This window comes from Oncorhynchus keta, chromosome 21 (genome assembly GCF_023373465.1).
Source record: "Oncorhynchus keta strain PuntledgeMale-10-30-2019 chromosome 21, Oket_V2, whole genome shotgun sequence".
NCBI classification, from domain to species: Eukaryota; Metazoa; Chordata; class Actinopteri; order Salmoniformes; family Salmonidae; genus Oncorhynchus; species Oncorhynchus keta.
In genome coordinates, this window is record NC_068441.1 from 36,595,302 (window position 1) to 36,617,866 (window position 22,565).

The 22,565-nt window shown below is 41.0% G+C and overlaps 2 protein-coding genes and 1 long non-coding RNA gene across 4 annotated transcripts in view; 1 reads left to right on the forward strand and 2 right to left on the reverse strand.

Annotated features, from left to right (window-relative positions):
* Positions 1 to 14,512, reverse strand: part of LOC118377611 (synaptophysin-like protein 1) — a 28,697-nt gene extending 14,185 nt beyond the window's left edge. Inside the window, exons 1-2 of one of the 2 annotated variants that reach the window (XM_052473799.1) lie at positions 14,205 to 14,512; positions 13,947 to 14,021 (exon numbers count right to left, since the gene is read on the reverse strand). In XM_052473799.1, coding sequence (XP_052329759.1) covers positions 13,947 to 14,021; positions 14,205 to 14,219 — 90 coding nt within the window. In that variant the 5' untranslated portion in view covers positions 14,220 to 14,512. The remainder of the gene's footprint in view (positions 1 to 13,946; positions 14,022 to 14,204) is intronic. The other variant, XM_052473798.1, reaches the window with a different exon arrangement.
* A 2,458-nt stretch (positions 14,513 to 16,970) lies between these two features.
* LOC118378427 (zinc finger protein 354C-like) lies at positions 16,971 to 18,644 on the reverse strand. Its single transcript, XM_035765406.2, has 2 exons — positions 18,052 to 18,644; positions 16,971 to 17,857 (listed from the first exon to the last, which is right to left on the reverse strand). Exons 1-2 carry the CDS (start codon positions 18,227 to 18,229, stop codon positions 17,103 to 17,105), a joined length of 933 nt encoding a protein of 310 aa, XP_035621299.1. The 5' UTR covers positions 18,230 to 18,644; the 3' UTR covers positions 16,971 to 17,102.
* A 111-nt stretch (positions 18,645 to 18,755) lies between these two features.
* On the forward strand, positions 18,756 to 22,015 carry LOC127910356 (uncharacterized). The gene is made up of 2 exons (XR_008074506.1): positions 18,756 to 19,059; positions 20,619 to 22,015. It is a non-coding gene; the product is annotated as an uncharacterized LOC127910356 (long non-coding RNA).
* The last annotated feature ends 550 nt before the right edge of the window (positions 22,016 to 22,565 follow it).

Consider the following 22,565-nt stretch of genomic DNA (forward strand, 5'->3'; position numbering starts at 1 on the left):
CTAAAAATAGCCCATCTTAAAATATGTAGCCTAAGAAACAAGGTTCATGAAGTCAATAACTTGCTTGTAACAAAGTACATTCATATTCTGACTCTCTTAAAATTAAAAAGTCACTTAGACAATACCTTTGATGATAGTGGCAGCAATAAAAAGTTAACATCTACAGAGAAGCAAACAAGGGCAGTGTTGCAGTCAATATTCAGAACCACATTCCTGTAAAGCTTAGAGAGGATCTCATGTTAAAAACTGAAGTAATATGGCTACAGGTTCATCTGCCTCACCTAAAGCCCATTCTTGTGGGAACCTGCTATAGACCAAGTGCTAACAGTCCATTTCTGGATAATGTATGTGATATGCATGTGATAAACATAAGTATATTTTCACACAAGAAAACAAACTTCAAACTGTAACTAGTGCCTGCAACCTGGTGCACTAACCTACCAGGTTAGTTACAAAACAGCACAGGAATGAACTCAACATTTATAAAATCACATATTTACCAATGCTGCAGAAAACTGCTCTAAAGCAGAATCCAAAAACTGTACATAGGAGAAAAATTAACAATGATAAGATATATTCAATGCTGATTTGACCAATCGGAATCCATGCTTCAAGATTGTTTTGATCATGCCGACTGGGATATGTTCCGGGTTGCCTTAAAATAACATTGATGTATACACGGACACGGTGACAGTTCATCAGGAAGGGGATGTTGTTCCCACTGTGACTATTAAAACCTACCCAAACCAGAAACCGTGGCTAGATGGCAGCATTTGTGCTAAACTGAAAGTGCATACAACCGCATTTAACCATGGCAAGGTCACTGGGAAAGTAGCCAACTTATGCCTTCAAGACAGCTTTGCACACTTGGCACTCTCTCAACCAGCTTAACCTGGAATGCTTAACCTGGAACTCTTGAAGGAGTTCCGACATATGCGGAGAACTTGTTGGCTGCTTTTCCTTCACTCTGCGGACCAACTCATCCGAAACCATTACCTGGCCTCCACAATCACCCAACCTCAACGGTTTGGGATCAGTACTTTGAAGCACTGTGGCAGCAATTACAGCATTGAATCCTCTTGGCTAACTAGCTAGCCATTTCACATCGGTTGTGAAATGGCCTGAGCCTACTGCTGCCTACCACCACTCAGTCAGACTGCTCTAGCAAATCATAGACTTAGTTATAACATAATAACACACAGAAATACGAGTCTTAGGTCATTAATATGGTCGAATCCGGACACTATCATCTCAAAAACAAGACGTTTATTCTTTCAGTGAAATACGGAACCGTTCCGTATTTTATCTATGGGGTGGCATCCATTAGTCTAAATATTCCTGTTACATTGCACAACCTTCAATGTAATGTCATAATTATGTAAAATTCTGGCAAATTAGGCAGCCTAAACTGTTGCATATACACGGACTCTGCGTGCAATGAAAGCAAGAGAAGTGACACAATTTCACTTGGTTAATATTGCTGCTAACCTGGATTTCTTTTAGCTAAATATGCAGGTTTAAAAATATATACTTCTGTGTATTGATTTTAAGAAAGGCATTGATGTTTATGGTTAGGTACACATTGGAGCAACGATACGCACCACATGGATTATATGCAACGCAGGACACGCTAGATAAACTAGTAATACGATCAACCATGTGTAGTTAACTAGTGATTATGATTGATTTATTGTTTTTTATAAGATAAGTTTAATGCGAGCTGGCAACTTACCTTGGCTTACTGCATTCGCGTAACAGGCAGTCTCCTCGTGGAGTGCAATGAGAGGCAGGTGGTTAGAGCGTTGGACTAGTTAACTGTAAGGTTGCAAGATTGAATCCCCCGAGCTGACAAGGTAAGAATCTGTCGTTCTGCCCCTGAACGAGGCAGTTAACCCACCGTTCCTAGGCCGTCATTGAAAATAAGAATGTGTTCTTAACTGACTTTCCTAGTTAAAAAAAAATAAAAAAGGTGTTAAAAATATATATATATTTTCTTTAAGAATCGGCGTCCAAAAATACCGATTTCCGATTTTTAAAATCAGCCATTCCGATTAAAATCGGTCGACCTTCAGTGGAGTTCAAAAACTTCCTAAACCGTGGAGTTTAGTCCACTAGTATTTTAGGGGTATGGAAGCCATGGAAATCTGAAACTGGAAACACTTCTCCCTCACTAGCTTTCAGCACCAGCTGTCAGAGCAGCTCACAGATTACTGCACCTGTAATTTAGCCCATCTATAATTTAGCCCAAACAACTACTTCTTTCCCAACCGTATTTATTTATTTAGCTCCTTTGCACCCCATTATTTCTCTCTCTACTTTGCACATTCTTCCACTGCAAATGAACCATTCCAATGTTTTACTTGCTATATTGTATTTATTTTGCCACCATGGCCTTTTTTTTGCCTTTACCTCCCATCTCACATTGTATATAGACTTATGTTTGTTTTACTCCATGTGTAACTCCGTTGTTGTATGTGTCGAACTGCTTTGCTTTACCGTGGCCAGGTCGCAATTGTAAATGAGAACTTGTTCTCAACTTGCCTACCTGGTTAAATAAAGGTGAAATAAAAAAAACACAGGGGAGAAAAGTGTATCGTGATCGTAGTAGTAGCAGCCTGAGGTCAAGTGAACCTTGTGGGAACTGGTTTCATCTTTCAGGTGTTTGGTGATGTAAAACATTTCCAATTTCCCCCCACATAAACACCTGACCATTCCAGCAATCCCCTTACCTCAGCCGCTGACCCTCAAAATAAACCCTCCACTATGCAGTTCCCTGAGTAATTAAGACACCCAACCTCCCACTGACTGAGAATGTGGGCACACCTATAGGCTAGTACAGTCACAGTGTAGTTAGGTGGGAGTTGATGATATGGGAACGTTAAGCAGGCCTTTGTTTTCAAACCTGGTCCTAGACTTGTTGGCGCTTGGTCAACTCCTCTGACTGTTGTCATGGTATACATATTATTAATTAGTCAGTCAGAGACGGCACAAACAGGCAGGCACTCCGCTATCATGTCAACTCATTGACACTCATTCTCATAACAAACATGACATTAACAGCAATGGAGTTAAGAGCACAAACAGATCTGAACCAAGCTTATAAGTTGTTTTAACATCAGTGCATCAAGGAACAAAAAGCTTCCCGCCCATTTTCGTGGTTCATCATACAAATATTTGAGAATTAAGCTAGGCTATGTTTTTCATGGGTAAAGTCATGCTTCTGTTCCAACACTTCAACTGCATATAGTCTATGCAAGTTCTTCAGGGGCCTGTGGCGTAGGCTGCAATAAAGTGGTGCAATTAAATGCTGCATTAAAGCTAATTCTAAAGAACACGTCCTAAAGAAGCAGCCACAGACATAGTATGGATACAGGTTGCCTAATTGGAACCTGTTAGTTCTAACCCCTCATGCATGCAGCAGCATGCAGGTCAGGGTTTAGCACCGGGATCAGTGGTGTGTATAAAGTAACCCCTGCCTCCACTCCCTCTCTGCACTGACGCTCTGAGAATGTTGTGTTGCAGCATTGGCCAGGATTTACAGTGCATTTCCTAGTAACTGGCCACTCCCCTCTCTAGCCAGAGAAAGGCATGTAGCTGGTTGGCACAGCACATAGGAGAGAGGGAGGAGGGTAATTACTAGACAGCCATGTTAGAATGGACAAAAGTAGAATTATGGTCAAAGCACATGAGCCATTTCTCCTTATTAATTTAGGTCAGGGTAGGGGTTGATGCAAACGTAGTGGTTTAAAAATGACATTTGTTGTTAGAAAGTAGAGAGAAGTACACTGCCTCGATTGAATTCAAGCTCCAACCTAAAAGATAACATTGGCGTTTATTGCCTACAGGGCCACTGGCAGCTCTGCTACTTAAGCACATAGACCGTACCTCACAGTTAGCCAAGCACACAGGCAAAACTAGCACATTCATGACAGACTATGTAGTGCATACAAAGACACATACCGGTACTGTATACACGTACAGATCGTGTACACACACAGAATGCTTGTGGATCAGAACCAGTGGTCCTCCTTTTATCCTGAGACAACTACTCAGACAGGTTACAAGTTCATGAATCCAAGCTGTCTGCTACAGTTGCTGACAGTCTACACTTTGGCCAGTTAGCCACGTCTCTAAAAATGTCACTTCATCACATAGCAAGCCTGCTTGAAATGTCAGCTCTTTAGCAAAACACCTCTTCTCAGGCCTACATACTGTGCACTAAGTCCTTCCAATGTGTTGGGCAATTCCACTTTCTGTCTGGACCCAACCTAAAACATTCGCGTGAGCGTTGCTTGTGAGCAGTTTGATTTTGGTTAAATGATTCTGACTTGGTGATTCTTTGATGTAGCCTATAAAGCAGAAACAGAAATCAGCTAGTGACAAATTAAGGACAGTGAAGAGTCACTGGGCTTCACATCACATAGTCAAATTATCCACGTAAATTTAGCTCCAAGAGGCAGCACTACTAAGCTGCACTCATGAAGAAAGTCTGATAGCCTAGCTACTGATTTCCTACCTGCCCTGTAGATCATAAGTGGAATTTCCATGTCCATGTACTCAACAAAATGAAGTCAAGAAGCCTAGTTGCCCTGGTTACCAATGAGCATGAGGACCTTGCAAATATGGTTTGCACAATGCACAGGATCCATTAGTGCTCTACCTCTCAGTTTGTGGTCATACTACATCTGCATTTGTTCCTCTCAAAAATACCAACAATCCATTCTCAAAGTCAAGATCTACCTAGGTCTTAACAGGTAAAGCATCAGCCTAAACTCATGACATATAGCATATTATAGGTCAGTGACAACTAGCTAGCTAAAGTTAACTATTATCTGATGTGACAGTCTGGGCATGAATGCAGTTTGAAATACTATGCATTAGCTAGCTAGCCGCTTTCATTCATGCACGCTGCCAATACCTGGAATGAAGTACAGTGGACCAAAATGACAAGTGACATGGCTCAGTTATACACACATACAGTACATTGTATAATAATAGTGAAGACATCAAAAGTATGAAATAACACATATAGAATCATGTAATAACCAAAAAATAATAATTTATTAAATATATTATATTTGAGAATCTTCAAAGTTGACACCCATTGCCTTGATGACAGCTTTGCACACTTAGCATTCTATCAACCAGCTTCAAAAGGTAGTCACCTGGAATGGATTTGAATTAAATAGATGTGCCTTGTTAAATTAAAAAAGTTAATTTGTGGAATTTCCTTCTTAATGCATGAGTCAATCAAATCAGCTGTGCTGTGATAATGTAGGGGTGGTATACAGAAGATGCCCTATTTGGTAAAAGACCAAGTCCATATTATAGCAAGAACAGCTCAAATAAGCAAAGGGAAGCAACAGTCCATCATTACTTTAAGACATGAAGGTTAGTTAATGCAGAAAATGTCAAGAACTTTGAAAGTTTCTTCAAGTGCAGTCGCAGAAGCCATCAAGCGCTATGATGAAACTGGCTCATGAGGACCGCCACAGGAAAGGAAAACCCAGAGTTACTTCTTGCTGCAGAGGATAAGTTCATTAGAGTTACCAGCCTCAGAAATTGCAGCCCAAATAAATGCTTTGTAGAGTTCCAGTAACAGACATATCTCAACATCAACTGTTCAGGAGACTGTGAATCAGGTCTTCATGGTCTAATTTCTGCAAAGAAACCACTACTAAAAAGGACACTAATAAGAAGCTTGGGCCAAGAAACAAGAGCAACGGACATTAGACAGGTGGAAATCTGTCTTTGGTCTGCTGAGTCCAAATTCGTTCCAAATACTTATTTTCCACCAAAATTTGCAAATAAATTAATTTAAAATCCTACAAAGTGATTTTCTGGATTTTTTTTTCTCATTTTGTCTGTCATAGTTGAAGTGTACCTATGATAAATTACAGGCCTCTCATCTTTTTAAGTGGGAGAACTTGCACAATTGGTGGCTGACTGAATACTTTTTTGCCCCACTGTGTGTGTGTGTGTGTGTGTGTGTAATATATATATATAGCTCAAAAAAATTAAGGGAACACTTAAACAACACAATGTAACTCCAAATCAACCACACTTCTGTGAAATCAAACCAAGCCCAATTTAATTCACATTGGAATATGAATGAAGTTGCACTTCCTAGGGCTTCCACTAGATGTCAACCGTCTTTGGAAACTTGAATGAGGATTCTACGGTGTTGTGGGACTGAATAAGAGCTGAATGAGTCAGCTTACTGGCAGAGAGCCATTTCCTGGTCATGCGCATTCCACATGATATCGACTTGCGTTCCATTCCTCCTCAAGATAAAGGAATTCTCCGGTTGGAACTTTATTGAAGATTTATGATAAAAACATCCTAATGATTGATTCTGTACTTAGTTTGAAAGGTTTCTTCAACCTGTAAAATAACTTTAAGTTTTTGTCCTAAGAAATACACAAGCGTTTGGATATGTATACCAAACGCGCTAACAAAAGTACCTAAATGGACATAAATAACGGACATTATCGAACAATTATCGAGCGCCGTCTCAGATTATTGCATGGTATGCTTTTTCCGTAAAGTCTTTTTGAAATCTGACACAGAGATTGCATTAAGGAGAAGTATATCTATAATTCCATGTGTATAACTTGTATCCGGTCACAACTTGCAGGCTTGTTTTCGAATTGCTGTGCGTTTTGTTGCCAACCTATTTTGCTACCTGACAACTTTACGGGTTTCACTTTTTAATTACCGTTCATATATTTATTTATTTTTTCCTCAACTTTTTCACTCCGGACGCTTTATCTGGACACGATTCGTCAGGACCTCCAACAGCCGAAGCTAAGTAGTAACATTAACATGATGCCTTCTAATTGCAGCCGCTGTGCTCGCCTTACGGCGAGGATAGCTGTACTGCAAGCCCAGCTTCAGACGCAATCGTTAGGCAAGGGTAATTTCAGTGTAGGAAAGGATGAAACAGCGTCTGTGCCATCAGTAAGTACAGATAGTAGTATAAATCCCCTGGCACAGTCCCCGCAGCCGGACAACTTTCTCACGGTTTCTGGAAGGAAATGCTGTAGGAACGCTCAACCGGTGTCGCTCATTCAGCAGACAGAAACTTTCAACCGGTTCTCCCCATTAAGCAGCGGGTCGGTGTCAGAGGCCGAGTCTTCTCTGGTCTCTACTCCTCCCGTTACGGGGTCTGAGACGCCGAAGCTTCCCACCATTAGCTCTGACAAATTGAAAACTCTAGTCATTGGCGACTCCATTACCCGCAGTATTAGACTTAAAGCGAATCATCCAGCGATCATACACTGTTTACCCGGGGCAGGGCTACCGACGTTAAGGCTAATCTGAAGATGGTGCTGGCTAAAGCTAAAACTGGCGAGTGTAGAGAGTATAGAGATATTGTTATCCACGTCGGCACCAACGATGTTAGGATGAAACAGTCAGAGATCACCAAGCGCAACATAGCTTCTGCGTGCATATCAGCTAGAAAGATGTGTCGGCATCGAGTAATTGTCTCTGGCCCCTCCCAGTTAGGGGGAGTGATGAGCTCTACAGCAGAGTCTCACAACTCAATCGCTGGTTGAAAACTGTTTTCTGCCCCTCCCAAAAGATAGAATTTGTAGATAATTGGCCCTCTTTCTGGGACTCACCCACAAACAGGACCAAGCCTGACCTGCTGAGGAGTGACGGACTCCATCCTAGCTGGAGGGGTGCTCTCATCTTATCTGCCAACATAGACAGGGCTCTAACTCCTCTAGCTCCACAATGAAATAGGGTGCAGGCCAGGCAGCAGGCTATTAGCCAGCCTGCCAGCATAGTGGAGTCTGCCACTAGCATAGTCAGTGTAGTCAGCTCAGCTATCACCATTGAGACCGTGTCTGTGCCTCGACCTAGGTTGGGCAAAACTAAACATGGCGGTGTTCGCCTTAGCAATCTCACTAGGATAAAGACCACCTCCATTCCTGTCATTACTGAAAGAGATCATGATACCTCACATCTCAAAATAGGGCTACTTAATGTTAGATCCCTTACTTCAAAGGCAATTATAGTCAATGAACTAATCACTGATCATAATCTTGATGTGATTGGCCTGACTGAAACATGGCTTAAGCCTGATGAATTTACTGTGTTAAATGAGGCCTCACCTCCTGGCTACACTAGTGACCATATCCCCCGTGCATCCCGCAAAGGCGGAGGTGTTGCTAACATTTACGATAGCAAATTTCAATTTATAGCTACTGTTTACAGGCCTCCTGGGCCATATACAGCGTTTCTCACTGAGTTCCCTGAATTCCTATCAGACCTTGTAGTCATTGCAGATAATATTCTAATCTTTGGTGACTTTAATATTCACATGGAAAAGTCCACAGACCCACTCCAAAAGGCTTTTGGAGCCATCATCGACTCAGTGGGTTTTGTCCAACATGTCTCTGGACCCACTCACTGTCACAGTCATACGCTGGACCTAGTTTTGTCCCATGGAATAAATGTTGTGGATCTTAATGTTTTTCCTCATAATCCTGGACTATCGGACCACCATTTTATTACGTTTGCAATTGCAACAAATAATCTGCTCAGACCCCAACCAAGGAACATCAAAAGTCGTGCTATAAATTCACAGACAACACAAAGATTCCTTGATGCCCTTCCAGACTCCCTCTGCCTACCCAAGGACGCCAGAGGACAAAAATCTGTTAACCACCTAACTGAGGATCTCAATTTAACCTTGCGCAATACCCTAGATGCAGTTGCACCCCTAAAAACTAAAAAAATGTCTCATAAGAAACTAGCTCCCTGGTACACAGAAAATACCCGAGCTCTGAAGCAAGCTTCCAGAAAATTGGAACGGAAATGGCGCCACACCAAACTGGAAGTCTTCCGACTAGCTTGGAAGGACGGTACCCTGCAGTACCGAAGAGCCCTTACTGCTGCTCGATCGTCCTATTTTTCTAACTTAATTGAGGAAAATAAGAACAATCCGAAATTCCTTTTTGATACTGTGGCAAAGCTAACTAAAAAGCAGCATTCCCCAAGAGAGGATGACTTTCACTTTAGCAGTGATAAATTCATGAACTTCTTTGAGGAAAAGATTATGATTATTAGAAAGCAAATTACGGACTCCTCTTTAAACCTGCGTATTCCTCCAAACCTCAGTTGTCCTGAGTCTGCACAACACTGCCAGGACCTAGGATCAAGAGAGACGCTCAAGTGTTTTAGTACTATATCTCTTGACACAATGATGAAAATAATCATGGCCTCTAAACCTTCAAGCTGTATACTGGACCCTATTCCAACTAAACTACTGAAAGAGCTGCTTCCTGTGCTTGGCCCTCCTATGTTGAACATAATAAACGGCTCTCTATCCACTGGATGTGTACCAAACTCACTAAAAGTGGCAGTAATAAAGCCTCTCTTGAAAAAGCCAAACCTTGACCCAGAAAATATAAAAACTATCGGCCTATATCGAATCTTCCATTCCTCTCAAAGATTTTAGAGAAGGCTGTTGCGCAGCAACTCACTGCCTTCCTGAAGACAAACAATGTATACGAAATGCTTCAGTCTGGTTTTAGACCCCATCATAGCACTGAGACGGCACTTGTGAAGGTGGTAAATGACATTTTAATGGCATCGGACCGAGGCTCTGCATCTGTCCTCGTGCTCCTAGACCTTAGTGCTGCTTTTGATACCATCGATCACCACATTCTTTTGGAGAGATTGGAAACCCAAATTGGTCTACACGGACATGTTCTGGCCTGGTTTAGGTCTTATCTGTCGGAAAGATATCAGTTTGTCTCTGTGAATGGTTTGTCCTCTGACAAATCAACTGTACATTTCGGTGTTCCTCAAGGTTCTGTTTTAGGACCACTATTGTTTTCACTATATATTTTACCTCTTGGGGATGTTATTCAAAAACATAATGTAAACTTTCACTGCTATGCGGATGACACACAGCTGTACATTTCAATGAAACATGGTGAAGCCCCAAAATTGCCCTCGCTAGAAGCATGTGTTTCAGACATAAGGAAGTGGATGGCTGCAAACTTTCTACTATTAAACTCGGACAAAACAGAGATGCTTGTTCTAGGTCCCAAGAAACAAAGAGATATTCTGTTGAATCTGACAATTAATCTTAATGGTTGTACAGTCGTCTCAAATAAAACTGTGAAGGACCTCGGCGTTACTCTGGACCCTGATCTCTCTTTTGAAGAACATATCAAGACCATTTCGAGGACAGCTTTTTCCATCTACGTAACATTGCAAAAATCAGAAACTTTCTGTCCAAAAATGATGCAGAAAAATTAATCCATGCTTTTGTCACTTCTAGGTTAGACTACTGCAATGCTCTATTTTCCGGCTACCCGGATAAAGCACTAAATAAACTTCAGTTAGTGCTAAATACGGCTGCTAGAATCCTGACTAGAACCAAAAAATTTGATCATATTACTCCAGTGCTAGCCTCTCTACACTGGCTTCCTGTCAAAGCAAGGGCTGATTTCAAGGTTTTACTGCTAACCTACAAAGCATTACATGGGCTTGCTCCTACCTACCTCTCTGATTTGGTCCTGCCGTACATACCTACACGTACGCTACGGTCACAAGACGCAGGCCTCCTAATTGTCCCTAGAATTTCTAAGCAAACAGCTGGAGGCAGGGCTTTCTCCTATAGAGCTCCATTTTTATGGAACGGTCTGCCTACCCATGTCAGAGACGCAAACTCGGTCTCAACCTTTAAGTCTTTACTGAAGACTCATCTCTTCAGTGGGTCATATGATTGAGTGTAGTCTGGCCCAGGAGTGGGAAGGTGAACGGAAAGGCTCTGGAGCAACGAACCGCCCTTGCTGTCTCTGCCTGGCCGGTTCCCCTCTTTCCACTGGGATTCTCTGCCTCTAACCCTGTTACGGGGCTGAGTCACTGGCTTGCTGGGGCTCTCTCGTGCCGTCCCTGGGGGTGCGTCACCTGGGTGGGTTGATTCACTGTTGTGGTCGGCCTGTCTGGGTTGCCCCCTTGGGTTGTACCGTGGCGGAGATCTTTGTTGGCTATACTCGGCCTTGTCTCAGGATGGTAAGTTGGTGGTTGAAGATATCCCTCTAGTGGTGTGGGGGCTGTGCTTTGGCAAAGTGGGTGGGGTTATATCCTTCCTGTTTGGCCCTGTCCGGGGTGTCCTCGGATGGGGCCACAGTGTCTCCTGACCCCTCCTGTCTCAGCCTCCAGTATTTATGCTGCAGTAGTTTATGTGTCGGGGGGCTAGGGTCAGTTTGTTATATCTGGAGTACTTCTCCTGTCCTATTCGGTGTCCTGTGTGAATCTAAGTGTGCGTTCTCTAATTCTCTCCTTCTCTCTTTCTTTCTCTCTCTCGGAGGACCTGAGCCCTAGGACCATGCCCCAGGACTACCTGACATGATGACTCCCCTTGCTGTCCCCAGTCCACCTGGCCATGCTGCTGCTCCAGTTTCAACTGTTCTGCCTTACTATTATTCAACCATGCTGGTCAATTATGAACATTTGAACATCTTGGCCACGTTCTGTTATAATCTCCACCCGGCACAGCCAAAAGAGGACTGGCCACCCCACATATGCTCTCTCTAATTCTCTCTTTCTTTCTCTCTCTCGGAGGACCTGAGCCCTAGGACAGTGCCCCAGGACTACCTGACATGATGGCTCCTTGCTGTCCCCATTCCACCTGACTGCTGCTGCTCCAGTTTCAACTGTTCTGCCTTATTATTATTCGACCATGCTGGTCATTTATGAACATTTGAACATCTTGGTCATGTTCTGTTATAATCTCTACCCGGCACAGCCAGAAGAGGACTGGCCACCCCACATAGCCCGGTTCCTCTCTAGGTTTCTTCCTAGGTTTTGGCCTTTCTAGGGAGTTTTTCCTAGCCACCGTGCTTTTACACCTGCATTGTTTGCTGTTTGGGGTTTTAGGCTGGGTTTCTGTACAGCACTTTGAGATATCAGCTGATGTACGAAGGGCTATATAAATAAATTTGATTTGATTTGATATTATCATCTACATTTATGATGAGTATTTCTGTTGAATCGATGTGGCTATGCAAAATCACTGGATGTTTTTGGAATTAGTGAACGTAAAGTGCCAATGTACTCAGATTTTTTTATATAAATATGAACTTAATCAAACAAAACATACATGTATTGCGTAACATGAAGTCCTATGAGTGTCATCTTATAAAGATCATCAAAGGTTAGTGATTCATTTGATCTCTATTTGTGCTTTTTGTGACTTATCTTTGGCTGTAAAAATGGCTGTGTTTATTCTGTAGCTTGGTGGTGACCTAACAGAATCGTTTGTGGTGCTTTCGCTGTAAAGCATATTTGAAATCGGACACTGGTGGAATTAACAAGATTACCTTTAAAACGGTATAAAATACATGTACTTTTGAGGAATTTTAATGAGATTTGTTGTTTTGAATTTGGCGCCCTGCACTTTCACTGGCTGTTGTCATCTCATCCCATTAACGGGATTGCAGCCATTTAACAAACCTCCAAACGAGCTTCAATGTCATACAACACTCCTTCCGTGGCATCCAACTGATTTTAAATGCTAGCAAAACTAAATGCATGCTCTTCCACCGATTGCTGCCCGCCCGACCAGCATCACTACTCTGGACGGTTCTGACTTAGAATATGTGGACAACTACAAATATTTAAGTGTCTGGTTAGACTAAACTCTCCCTCCAGACTCACATTAAGCATCTCCAGTCAAAAATTAAATCCAGAGTCACCTTCCTATTTCGCAACAAAGCCTCTATCTCCCTCTCTATCTTTAAGCATCAGCTGTCAGAGCAGCTTACTGTACACAGTCAATCTGTAAATAGCACACCCAACTACCTCATCCCCATATTGTTATTTATCTTCTTGCTCTTTTGCACCCCAGTATCTCTACTTGCACATCATCCGCACATCTATCACTCCAGTGTTAATGCTAAATTGTAATTATTTTGCTTTTATGGCCTATTCATTCCCTTACCTCTACTTTTCTACATTTCCACACACTGTACGTTGATTTTTCTATTGTGCTATTGACTGTACGTTTGTTTATCAAATCAAATGTATTTATATAGCCCTTCGTACATCAGCTGATATCTCAAAGTGCTGTACAGAAACCCAGCCTAAAACCCCAAACAGCAAGTAATGCAGGTGTAGAAGCACGGTGGCTAGGAAAAACTCCCTAGAAAGGCCAAAACCTAGGAAGAAACCTAGAGAGGAACCAGGCTATGTGGGGTGGCAAGTCCTCTTCTGGCTGTGCCGGGTGGAGATTATAACAGAACATGGCCAAGATGTTCAAATGTTCATAAATGACCAGCATTTTCGAATAATAATAATAATAATAATAATAATAATAAGGCAGAACAGTTAACTGGAGCAGCAGCACAGTCAGGTGGACTGGGGACAGCAAGGAGTCATCATGTCAGGTAGTCCTGGGGCACGGTCGCACTGCTTTTTTGTCACACTGCTTTGTTTTATCTTGGCCAGGTCGCAGTTGTAAATGAGAACTGGTTGTTAAATACATTTTAAATACATTTTTAAAAATTAAATGTAAAAAATTGAGATAAAAAAACACTTGTATGATCTGCTTAAAGAGTGACTTGTCAGTCACTGATCCAATTGTTGTAGCTATGAGTCGTAACTACATAGACAATCGCTGAATAGGGTGTTGCCGAGAAAATCTCGCTATCATTTGCCTTGGAGGTTGGGCTAACTGACGTTAGTGTACTAGATAACTATCTGCATCAATACACTTCTAACATTTCTCCGAAATTAAACTACAAAAAAAACAAGTAGCTAGCGCGCAACATTAACCAAGAACATGACAAACGAGCTAGTTAATTAAAAAGTAGCTAGCATGTTTAGTGTGTGTGACAATTGCGAGACAATAGACATAGCAATGGGTTGCAACACATTACATTTTGGCGAAGTCCTCTAAAAGGATTAAGAGGGTATCTTACCCATTCCAGAATCCGAATAAATCCCAGAGGTTCTTTCAAAGGTCCCAGGTCAAGATTGAATCCCGACAGAAGTTTCTTAAATTGGAAGAAGAAAAAACATCTGAATCATGATTGTGTTCAAGCGAGATGTACTTTTCATTAATTTTTTTAATTGGTAGCCCCCCGACACTAAAATGTCACGAATGTTGGTCCCCTTCACTAGCTAAGGTTAACTGTTAAATTAGCGAATATAACGAAAACTCGTGTCAACCGATTTACCTGAACAACTTCCATGTTCGATTTTCAGCAGTTCGCTATACCGGAAGAAACCCTATATTCTCCCAAACGTACAAATATTGTAGCGGGGTGAACCTTGATTACATTCGACTGATCGAAAACAGCTAAACACACAGCTAGGTTAGCTGACGTTGTACAACTGCTGTCAAACTTTCTAAACTGCATAAACACACGTGACAAGCACCTTGTTCTTCTTCTTTAAAGTTTTATGGCAGAATACACCTATTGATGTAGCGTCGCCACCTACTGAACGGGCAACTTGTTCTTCAAGCGAAAGGGCATATTTATTTGAAATCCGAACCAGTTGCAGTCATTTGGGCTCTGATCTGCCCATTCTTGTTCCATTTGAAAATGTGTTGTAATGTTTATAATGTAGCCACAACCCAATACCCAGCGACCTCTTGGTTTAATGGGATACTTCTGGATTGTGGTAATGAGTGCCTTTATCTACTTCCCCAGAGTCGGATGAACTCGTGGATACTATTTGTATGTCTCTACGTTCACTTTGAAGGAAGTTGCTAAATAGCATTTGACTGGAAGTATTTTGGTATTTGCTAGGCATTAACGATAGTTAGCATTGGCTCGTGAAAGTACCTCTAACTTCCTTCATACTGGACACAGACAAGGTTTCCATCCAAACTTTTTACCCGAGTAAAGTACATGTCGGATAAAACATGTCATGACAAACCAGATGGAAACACATTTTTTGGTAAACTTTACAAATGTTGACAAAACAAAATATTCTAGATCTTTTTGTGTGTGTAATATGTATTATGCGACAAATGTTTGTGTCAACACTTATGTGCAAATATTTATATAGTAACCATCATATTGAAGGCGATGACATCTCCCACTACTACGTTGGGAAAGCATGTAGTTTATTAAACCACAGATTAAATCAATTATGATGAACTTCACAGGGTGTTGAAAGTGCAACGTGATAAACTTGATGCTCCTTTCCAATAAATATCGTGGGGATTATTCTCATGACATAATCATTGATGCTTGGCTGCCATTTGACAAATAAAAATAATCTCACTCCTTTGTCCATAATAATCTCATCATGTAGGCCAGGGGTACTCAACTCTTACCCTATGAGGTCCAGAGCCTGCTGGTTTTCTGTTCTACCTGATAATTAATTGCACACACCTGGTGTCACAGGTATAAATCAGTCCCTGACTAGAGGGGAACAATGAAAAAATGCAGTGGAGCTGGCTTCAATGGCCAGAGTTGAGTATAAGGGATATAGGCTATATGTGTGCTCTAACCCAGGGTTTCCCAAACTTGGTACTGGGGCCAAACCTTGGTGCATTTTTTGTTTGTTTTTGTTGCTCTAGCACTACACAGCTGATTCAAATAATTAAAGCTTGATGGTGAGTTTGTTACTTGAATCAGCTGTGTAGTGCTAGAGCAAAAAAAAATCCTGCAATCAGGGTGGGCCAAGACTGAATTTGGAATACTCTGGGCTAGAGTGCACGTTCCAATACCAGAGGGGGCACACTCTCTATATACATTTTTTTTGTGAGAAAACATTCAGTGAAAATGCGGTGGAAAGCAATTTGAACTTGCATTTTCTTTATTGAACCGCAATAGGTTTTTTGATGGGCACTTCGTCATCATGCACAGCCTTTTATCTGCAACAAGTCAATTTGATGGAAACACATCTCTGCTGGGAAAATATGCAGATTGTTTTTATGCAGATTTTTTTTTTAATATTTGCATGAAAATCTGTTGCAAATTGGATGGAAACCTAGCTACTGAGACATAAAAATGGTATCCACGAGTTTGTCTGGGGAAGTAGATAAAGGGCATCATTGCCAAAATCTTGAAGTATCCCTTTAACGTTTAATGTGTTGGCTTTACAGTCGCTGGACCCGGGCTGGACCAAGTCCTGGTCAGGGATACCCCCCAAATTTGCTACATTGGTGTCAGAAGTAGGATGGAAGCCTGTGGGGCCATCGGAGAGGCGTATCCACGTGAGGGACTCGGTACATCGAAGTGTGGGGACATGCTCTCCCGAAGGAAGGGGTTAGTGCAGTGACCTTAACCCAACACCTATCAACCCTATTCAAGAGGTTTGGCCCACTGACAGTAGCTTGAATCGGGTTTGAGTCCCGGTCGAGGCTACCACCCGAATTTGCTAAAGTAATATAAATACAGTTCATGTCCATGCGTAAACCAATGCAAGAACAACATAACACATGGTCTGTGTGATTGAGCGATAAACAGTTTGATAAGATTAGCATTCCTTTAGAATCCATATATTTTATAGGATCTCTGTGATAATCTCCCTGATTCCAAATCAAAAATGTTTTAAAATACAGTTGGCTAGCAGTGCAATGAATGCTTAGGACATTTTTCGACCATGCCCTGTCCTGTGATCTCCAGGGTCCAAGATCTGAAGGGCCTTCAGATTGACGTAGCAAGTCCAAGTCAAGCAATACTAATGGCTATGAAACACCCCAATGGAAAACAGACATGTTCAAACACCACAAAATATGCAATAAAGACATTCATGTACAATAGTCACATTTTCTGTTTTAAGCAACACTATTCATACCACAACATGAACAGAGATTAGGCCTACATTTAGGGTCCAATGAGTGCCAAGAGTGAGTCAGTCCAAATATGTTTCTGAATGGATTTCATGTGTACATTGGTAAACAAGACTGTATTACAATTGGGGTCAATTTTGGCTAATGCTATTTCAACTGCCACAGGACAAACAAACAAATGCTGTCCTGCTGAACTGAGTGTAATGGTAGGCATAATATCTCCCACCCCTATAAATAAATAGCAAGAACACTTGTTTTCAAACAAAAAACAGCAATCTTTATTATTTTTTATTCATAGTTCGACACGAGAGAGGGTGCATCTCCCTCATAGGCCGGATAAATAGGCCCTGTGCCGATTGTGTGTTTTAAGGTGTCTGTTGACTTCACCAGACTGGCTGAAACATTTCCCACACTCTGGACAGCTGAATGGCTTCTCTCCTGTGTGTACCCGTAGATGTGTTCTAAGTTTGGACATGTGATGAAAACTTTTCCCACAGACGTTGCACTGGTACGGCTTCTCATCAGGGTTCTTTTTCACAGTCTTCGCTGTGCATATTTTTTGCCCTCTCCTGGCACTCCTTGGTTGATTTGGCTGTGGTACCTCAAACTCAGAGGGAAGTCCATCACTGTCTATCTCATTGAAATATATACCATTTTCACTCTGAGCTTCAGCATTGTCTAGATTCATGGCATAGAGGGATTGTGGATTGCTTGGATCGGATATTTCAAAGCCCTCTCCTTCGGGTTCTGGTTTGATTGCTTCAGTTTTGTTGGCGGGGAGAGACGGAGAGTTTCCCTCTCCAACCTCCACAGTTTGAATTTGGTAAAGATTTAAGGGCTGAGGCGAATCCTGATTATAGTCACTTTTCACACAGGAATGAGTGAATATGGATTCTGTATCCGATTCCAGCCCTTGAACCTGATCTTCCAACTGACTGGTCCTGAGCTCCTGTTCCTCTTTAAACTGTGTTGGCTCTGGGTCCTCCTGGCCCAGACTGGGGCTCCACTCTTGTTCACAGTGCTGCTGATGCTTAGGGGAAACCTCTTCATCAGAGGCTATAAGCTGAATGGGCTGTTGTGCTAGCGAAGAGAAGAAAATGAAGATGTAGTCAAAAAATGATATGGTGGATAACAGTGCACTGTTCTGACATTCGCACGTACAGTACCACCATGGAGAGGATGTTAAAATTACATTTACATTTAAACGATTAGATTTCAAATAAAATAATGATGAAACATTGTCACATTTCTAGGCTTTCGGTCTGCTGCCTAACCTGGCGTAAACTGGAAAGCGACGTCCAGTAGCCCGCGAAGGCGGTCATTCTCTGCCTTTGAACGAGTGATTTCTTCCTGGTATTCGATTAAAATATTTTCCACCTCTATAAATATTTCTTTAGCAGCTGCAGCTAATCTCTCACTTAAAAACACATTTAGCAGCTTCAACTTTGTCATTTTGTGAATAAAATACCACCGTATTGGCGTTTTAGACAATGTTTCCAAATCGTAGTCCGATGGCTAGTAAACAGTCGAGAAACGTAGAATGCGTAGATTCTGGGTGCGTTCCAGATACACATTTTCGGCGCAAATTACTCATATCACAATGCGTAGTCATCTCAGGAACCACATTGATATAACAATCCTACCTAGAATCTTATGCATAAGGGTAAAATAGGAGGGAAATTAAAACAGCAGGAAAACTCGTTCTATGTGTTACATATGTGTTTCACTCTGAATGCTAATAGGCTACTCCAATATAGCTGACTTGCCTACTTAAATTAAGGTTAAATAAAGAAAATATTATAAAGACACTAATCCTTTGGTAAGTAGCGGGGTTGAAGCGACACTGTGACAATGGCCGTGTTTGAGCGCATCAAAACAACTACTGACTGACTGATCTACAAATCATAAATAACACTCATTATTATTTGTAGATCAGTCAGTCACAATTTACCCACAATACATTGTGGTTTTGAGCCTCTCGAACAAGGCCATTATCTGCACCGGATCAGGGAGCTGTATATAATGAGATGCTTTTGTCTCCACCCTAACAATGGGAGTTGTCCCAAAGGCAGGAGACAAGCATAGGTCCAAAATAAGCCCATAGAAACGCATTTGTTTATTTTGGCAAGAGTGAAACCTCTGGCTCGTCCTCTCTCCATGACTATGGGCTCGATTGAGTGGTAAGAGAAAAGCAACCGAATGTAGATGAAAGTCGAGGAGTGAAGTCTGGGAAGGTGCATTTGCGACAGCCGAAAGTCGGACTGTGGTTTTCCAACAGCAAGGTACAGATGAACATGGCAGTGTTGCCATTGTTTATAAAAGTTTCTTTATAATGTCGAAATTAACATGCCTCTGACCCCCATATCACACACTCAAAAACTAAACTCCTGTGTGTACAATCATTGAGAGAGCCTCAAATATCATTCATTTGTTTATATCCACTGTATGAATCGCAGCAAAGATTGTTCCTGTTTCAGTCATGTCTTTGGTCATGTTCAGGTGGGTCAAACAAAAACACCCTAATGATTGGTTGACAATAGAGCCTCCCACAATGCAGGCTGAAGAGTGAAGTTGGTGAAGACCAAATGCAGAAACTGACAGTCAAAACATAGTGGCCTTTAATCACATTATTTCGGTGAAGTTCATGAATTCAACATGTAGACTGAAGTTGGACAATTTTTATCCCCATAATACAAAACACTTTGAAAGGCGTTACCGCCGATGGTCACCGACTTGACAAAATGGATCTGTTCGAACACGCCCAATCGGTGGACTGATATTGCAGCCGACTTTAAAGGGGTTAAGTCTAGATGAGATACAGTTTTTGTCAAATTTGGTTTCAAAATGAGATTTTTTGGTGCATTTTAGCTAACCCTTTTCCTAATCTTAACCTAATTTTACAAAACCTGCTACGAAAAGTACATTTTGCCAAAAACCGTATTCTTTTTTTTATTTTAAAAACGAGATTGACTAATCTACAAATCACCTTCCTTCATAAATAACTACTCAATGTTAGTTGTAGATTAGCCAGTCAGTCACAATTTACCCATGACACATCACGGTTTTGATGCCGTCGAACACGGCCATTCTCAGACGCTAGATACGTCAATTATTTTCCATTTTTACTATAATCCCGTAGTAGCCCATGTCAGCGGGATACACGGGTGTCATCTAGAAACAACCTCTCACTAAATCTTGAGGATGTTGGGGTGTATCTGGATAAAGCCAGTAGCCATATGGAAGACCAGAATCAATAGAATTCAGGAATCTAATAGCTCAATGTAAGACTAGAGATCATTATGAATAAGTTCTGAAATAGATATAGGCTCAAATAGGCTCAAATCAAATGAGTCCATTATCTCAAAATCAAATAAAAATTATATTGGTCACATGCAGATGTTATTGCAGGTGTAGCGAAATGCTTGTGTTTCTAACTCAAACAGTGCAGTAATATCTAACTATTTCACAACAATACACACATCTAAAGTAAAGGAATGGAATTAAGAATATATAAATGTTGGAGATGCATAGACTAAAATACAGTAGAATAGAATACAGTATATACGTATGAGATGAGTAATGCAAAATAGGTAAACATTATTAAAGTGACTAGTGTCCCATGTTTAAAGTGGCCAGTGATTTAAAGACTATGTACAGTGGGGAGAACAAGTATTTGATACACTGCCGATTTTGCAGGTTTTCCTACTTACAAAGCATGTAGAGGTCTGTAATTTTTATCATAGGTACACTTCAACTGTGAGAGACGGAATCTAAAACAAAAATCCAGAAAATCACATTGTATGATTTTTAAGTAATTAATTTGCATTTTATTGCATGACAGAGAGAAGCTTGATGAAAACCAGCTCCAGAGTGCTTAGGACCTCTGACTGGGGGCGAATATTCACCTTCCAACAGGACAAGACCCTAAGCACATAGCCAAGACAACGAAGACAACACTGGAGTGGCTTTGGGACAAGTCTCTAAATGTCCTTCAGTGGCCCATCCAGAGCCTGGACTTAAACCCTATCGAACATCTCTGGAGAGTCCTGAAAATGGCTGTGCAGCAACGCTCCCCATCCAATCTAACAGAGCTTGAGAGGATCTGCAAAGAAGACTGGGAGAAACTCCCCAAATATATATATGTGCCAAGCTTGTAGCGTCATACCCAAGAACACGCTACAAGCCTTGATGACAGCTTTGCACACTCTGCATTCACTCAACCAGTTTGGTGAGGTAGTCATCTAGAATGCATTTCAAGAAGACTCAAATAATGGGTCTGAATACTTATGTAAATGTGAAACATATATGTGTATGTATGTATATGTGTGTATGTACCAGTCAAAAGTTAGGACACACCTACTCATTCAAGGGTTTTTCTTTATTTTTACAATTTTCTACATTGTCTAATAATATTGAAGACATCAAAACAATGAAATAACACATATGTAAATCATGTAACCAAAAACAAAAGTGTTAAACAAATCAAATATATTTTAGATTCTTCAAAGTAGCCACCCTTTGCCTTGATGACAGCTTTGCACACTCTTGACATTCTCTCAACCAGTTTGAGGTAGTCATGTGGAATGCATTTCAATTTACATTTAACAGGTTTGCCTTGTTAAAGTTACTTTGGAATTTCTTTCCTTAATGCGTTTGAGCCAATCAGTTGTCCAAATGTTTGGCTATCGATTTATATCTGTGTTTTCAGCTAAAAAGGGAAAAATCTGACATTTGTTCAATGAATGTGAATCTGAGAGAATTTTGGGAAAACCTTGCAGAATACTTATTTAACTTTTTGAACACTACCCATGTTTTTGACATGAAGGATATATGTTACTATTGCAATGATAACAAGACCATTGAAAGGATTGTCAATTTTTTTTATTCTTGTTGTCAAATACTTTATACACCAAACAAATTCCAGAATTCTATACCGAAATTACAAATATTTTTGATTGAATTTAATCTTGTTAAGACATCCCTAGTTAATAACAATAATAATAACATCTTATTATAATGACTCAGGAAGATGTTTTCAGATGGACACAATTGCACTAGAATTGTCATTAAAAAAATGTATGTATACATTTTTAGTTTTTTTTTCTATGTATTTAGTATTTTCCTGTTTATACCTGTGTTGTGTTAGACATGTTTGATGTAGCGATGTAAGTTGTTGATAGTTTTGTATTATGTTTTTTTTTTAAATACATAAATAAAAAATGCAGAGAGAGAAAGTTACATACAGTGCTTCATTTGTAAATCAGGTGCCAAAACAAAAAGTGAGTGTATTATTCTCATGATTCCTGTAACAGTAGTGTGCCCTCTCTGGGGCTCACTACTGTGATGAGCAAGCCACTCTCCTCTCCCCCAATGCGCTCAAGAGAAAAATGCATTCTGACGTATAACATTTTGAAATGCAATTGTAGAAATAAATAATGTTTAGTGAAACCAGGGGAAAATGTTAGGCTGGAGACTTGCAATAGTAATTAACACTTAACACTTACAGTCAATGTGGCCTCAGGGCAATTTGTATTATTCTGTATGTAAATCTGTGACAGTACATAAGATCCACTCTCAGCGAAGTGTCAGCCTCCTGGCAGAGGCACCCAGGTTTTTAGCAAATATCTCCTGGTACTTGATAAAGTTCATATTGCCTTTGACCTTAACATGGGCCCCAGGACCACTGTAAGCAAAATAGCCCCATAGTACCAGGACATTTAAGCCAAAAACTTGCTTCCCTCTGCCAGGAGGCTGACATTTGCCCGCAAGTGGATCTTCCAGCAAGACA

What these genes read in the sequence shown, in the direction of transcription:
- LOC118378427 (XM_035765406.2), bottom strand. Translation starts at nt 18,229, where the DNA reads ATGACAAAGTTGAAGCTGCTAAATGTGTTTTTAAGTGAGAGATTAGCT. An exon ending in CGCTTTCCAGTTTACGCCAG is followed by an intron (nt 17,858 to 18,051) that starts GTTAGGCAGCAG and finishes TCTCTTCGCTAG; the next exon opens with CACAACAGCCCATTCAGCTT.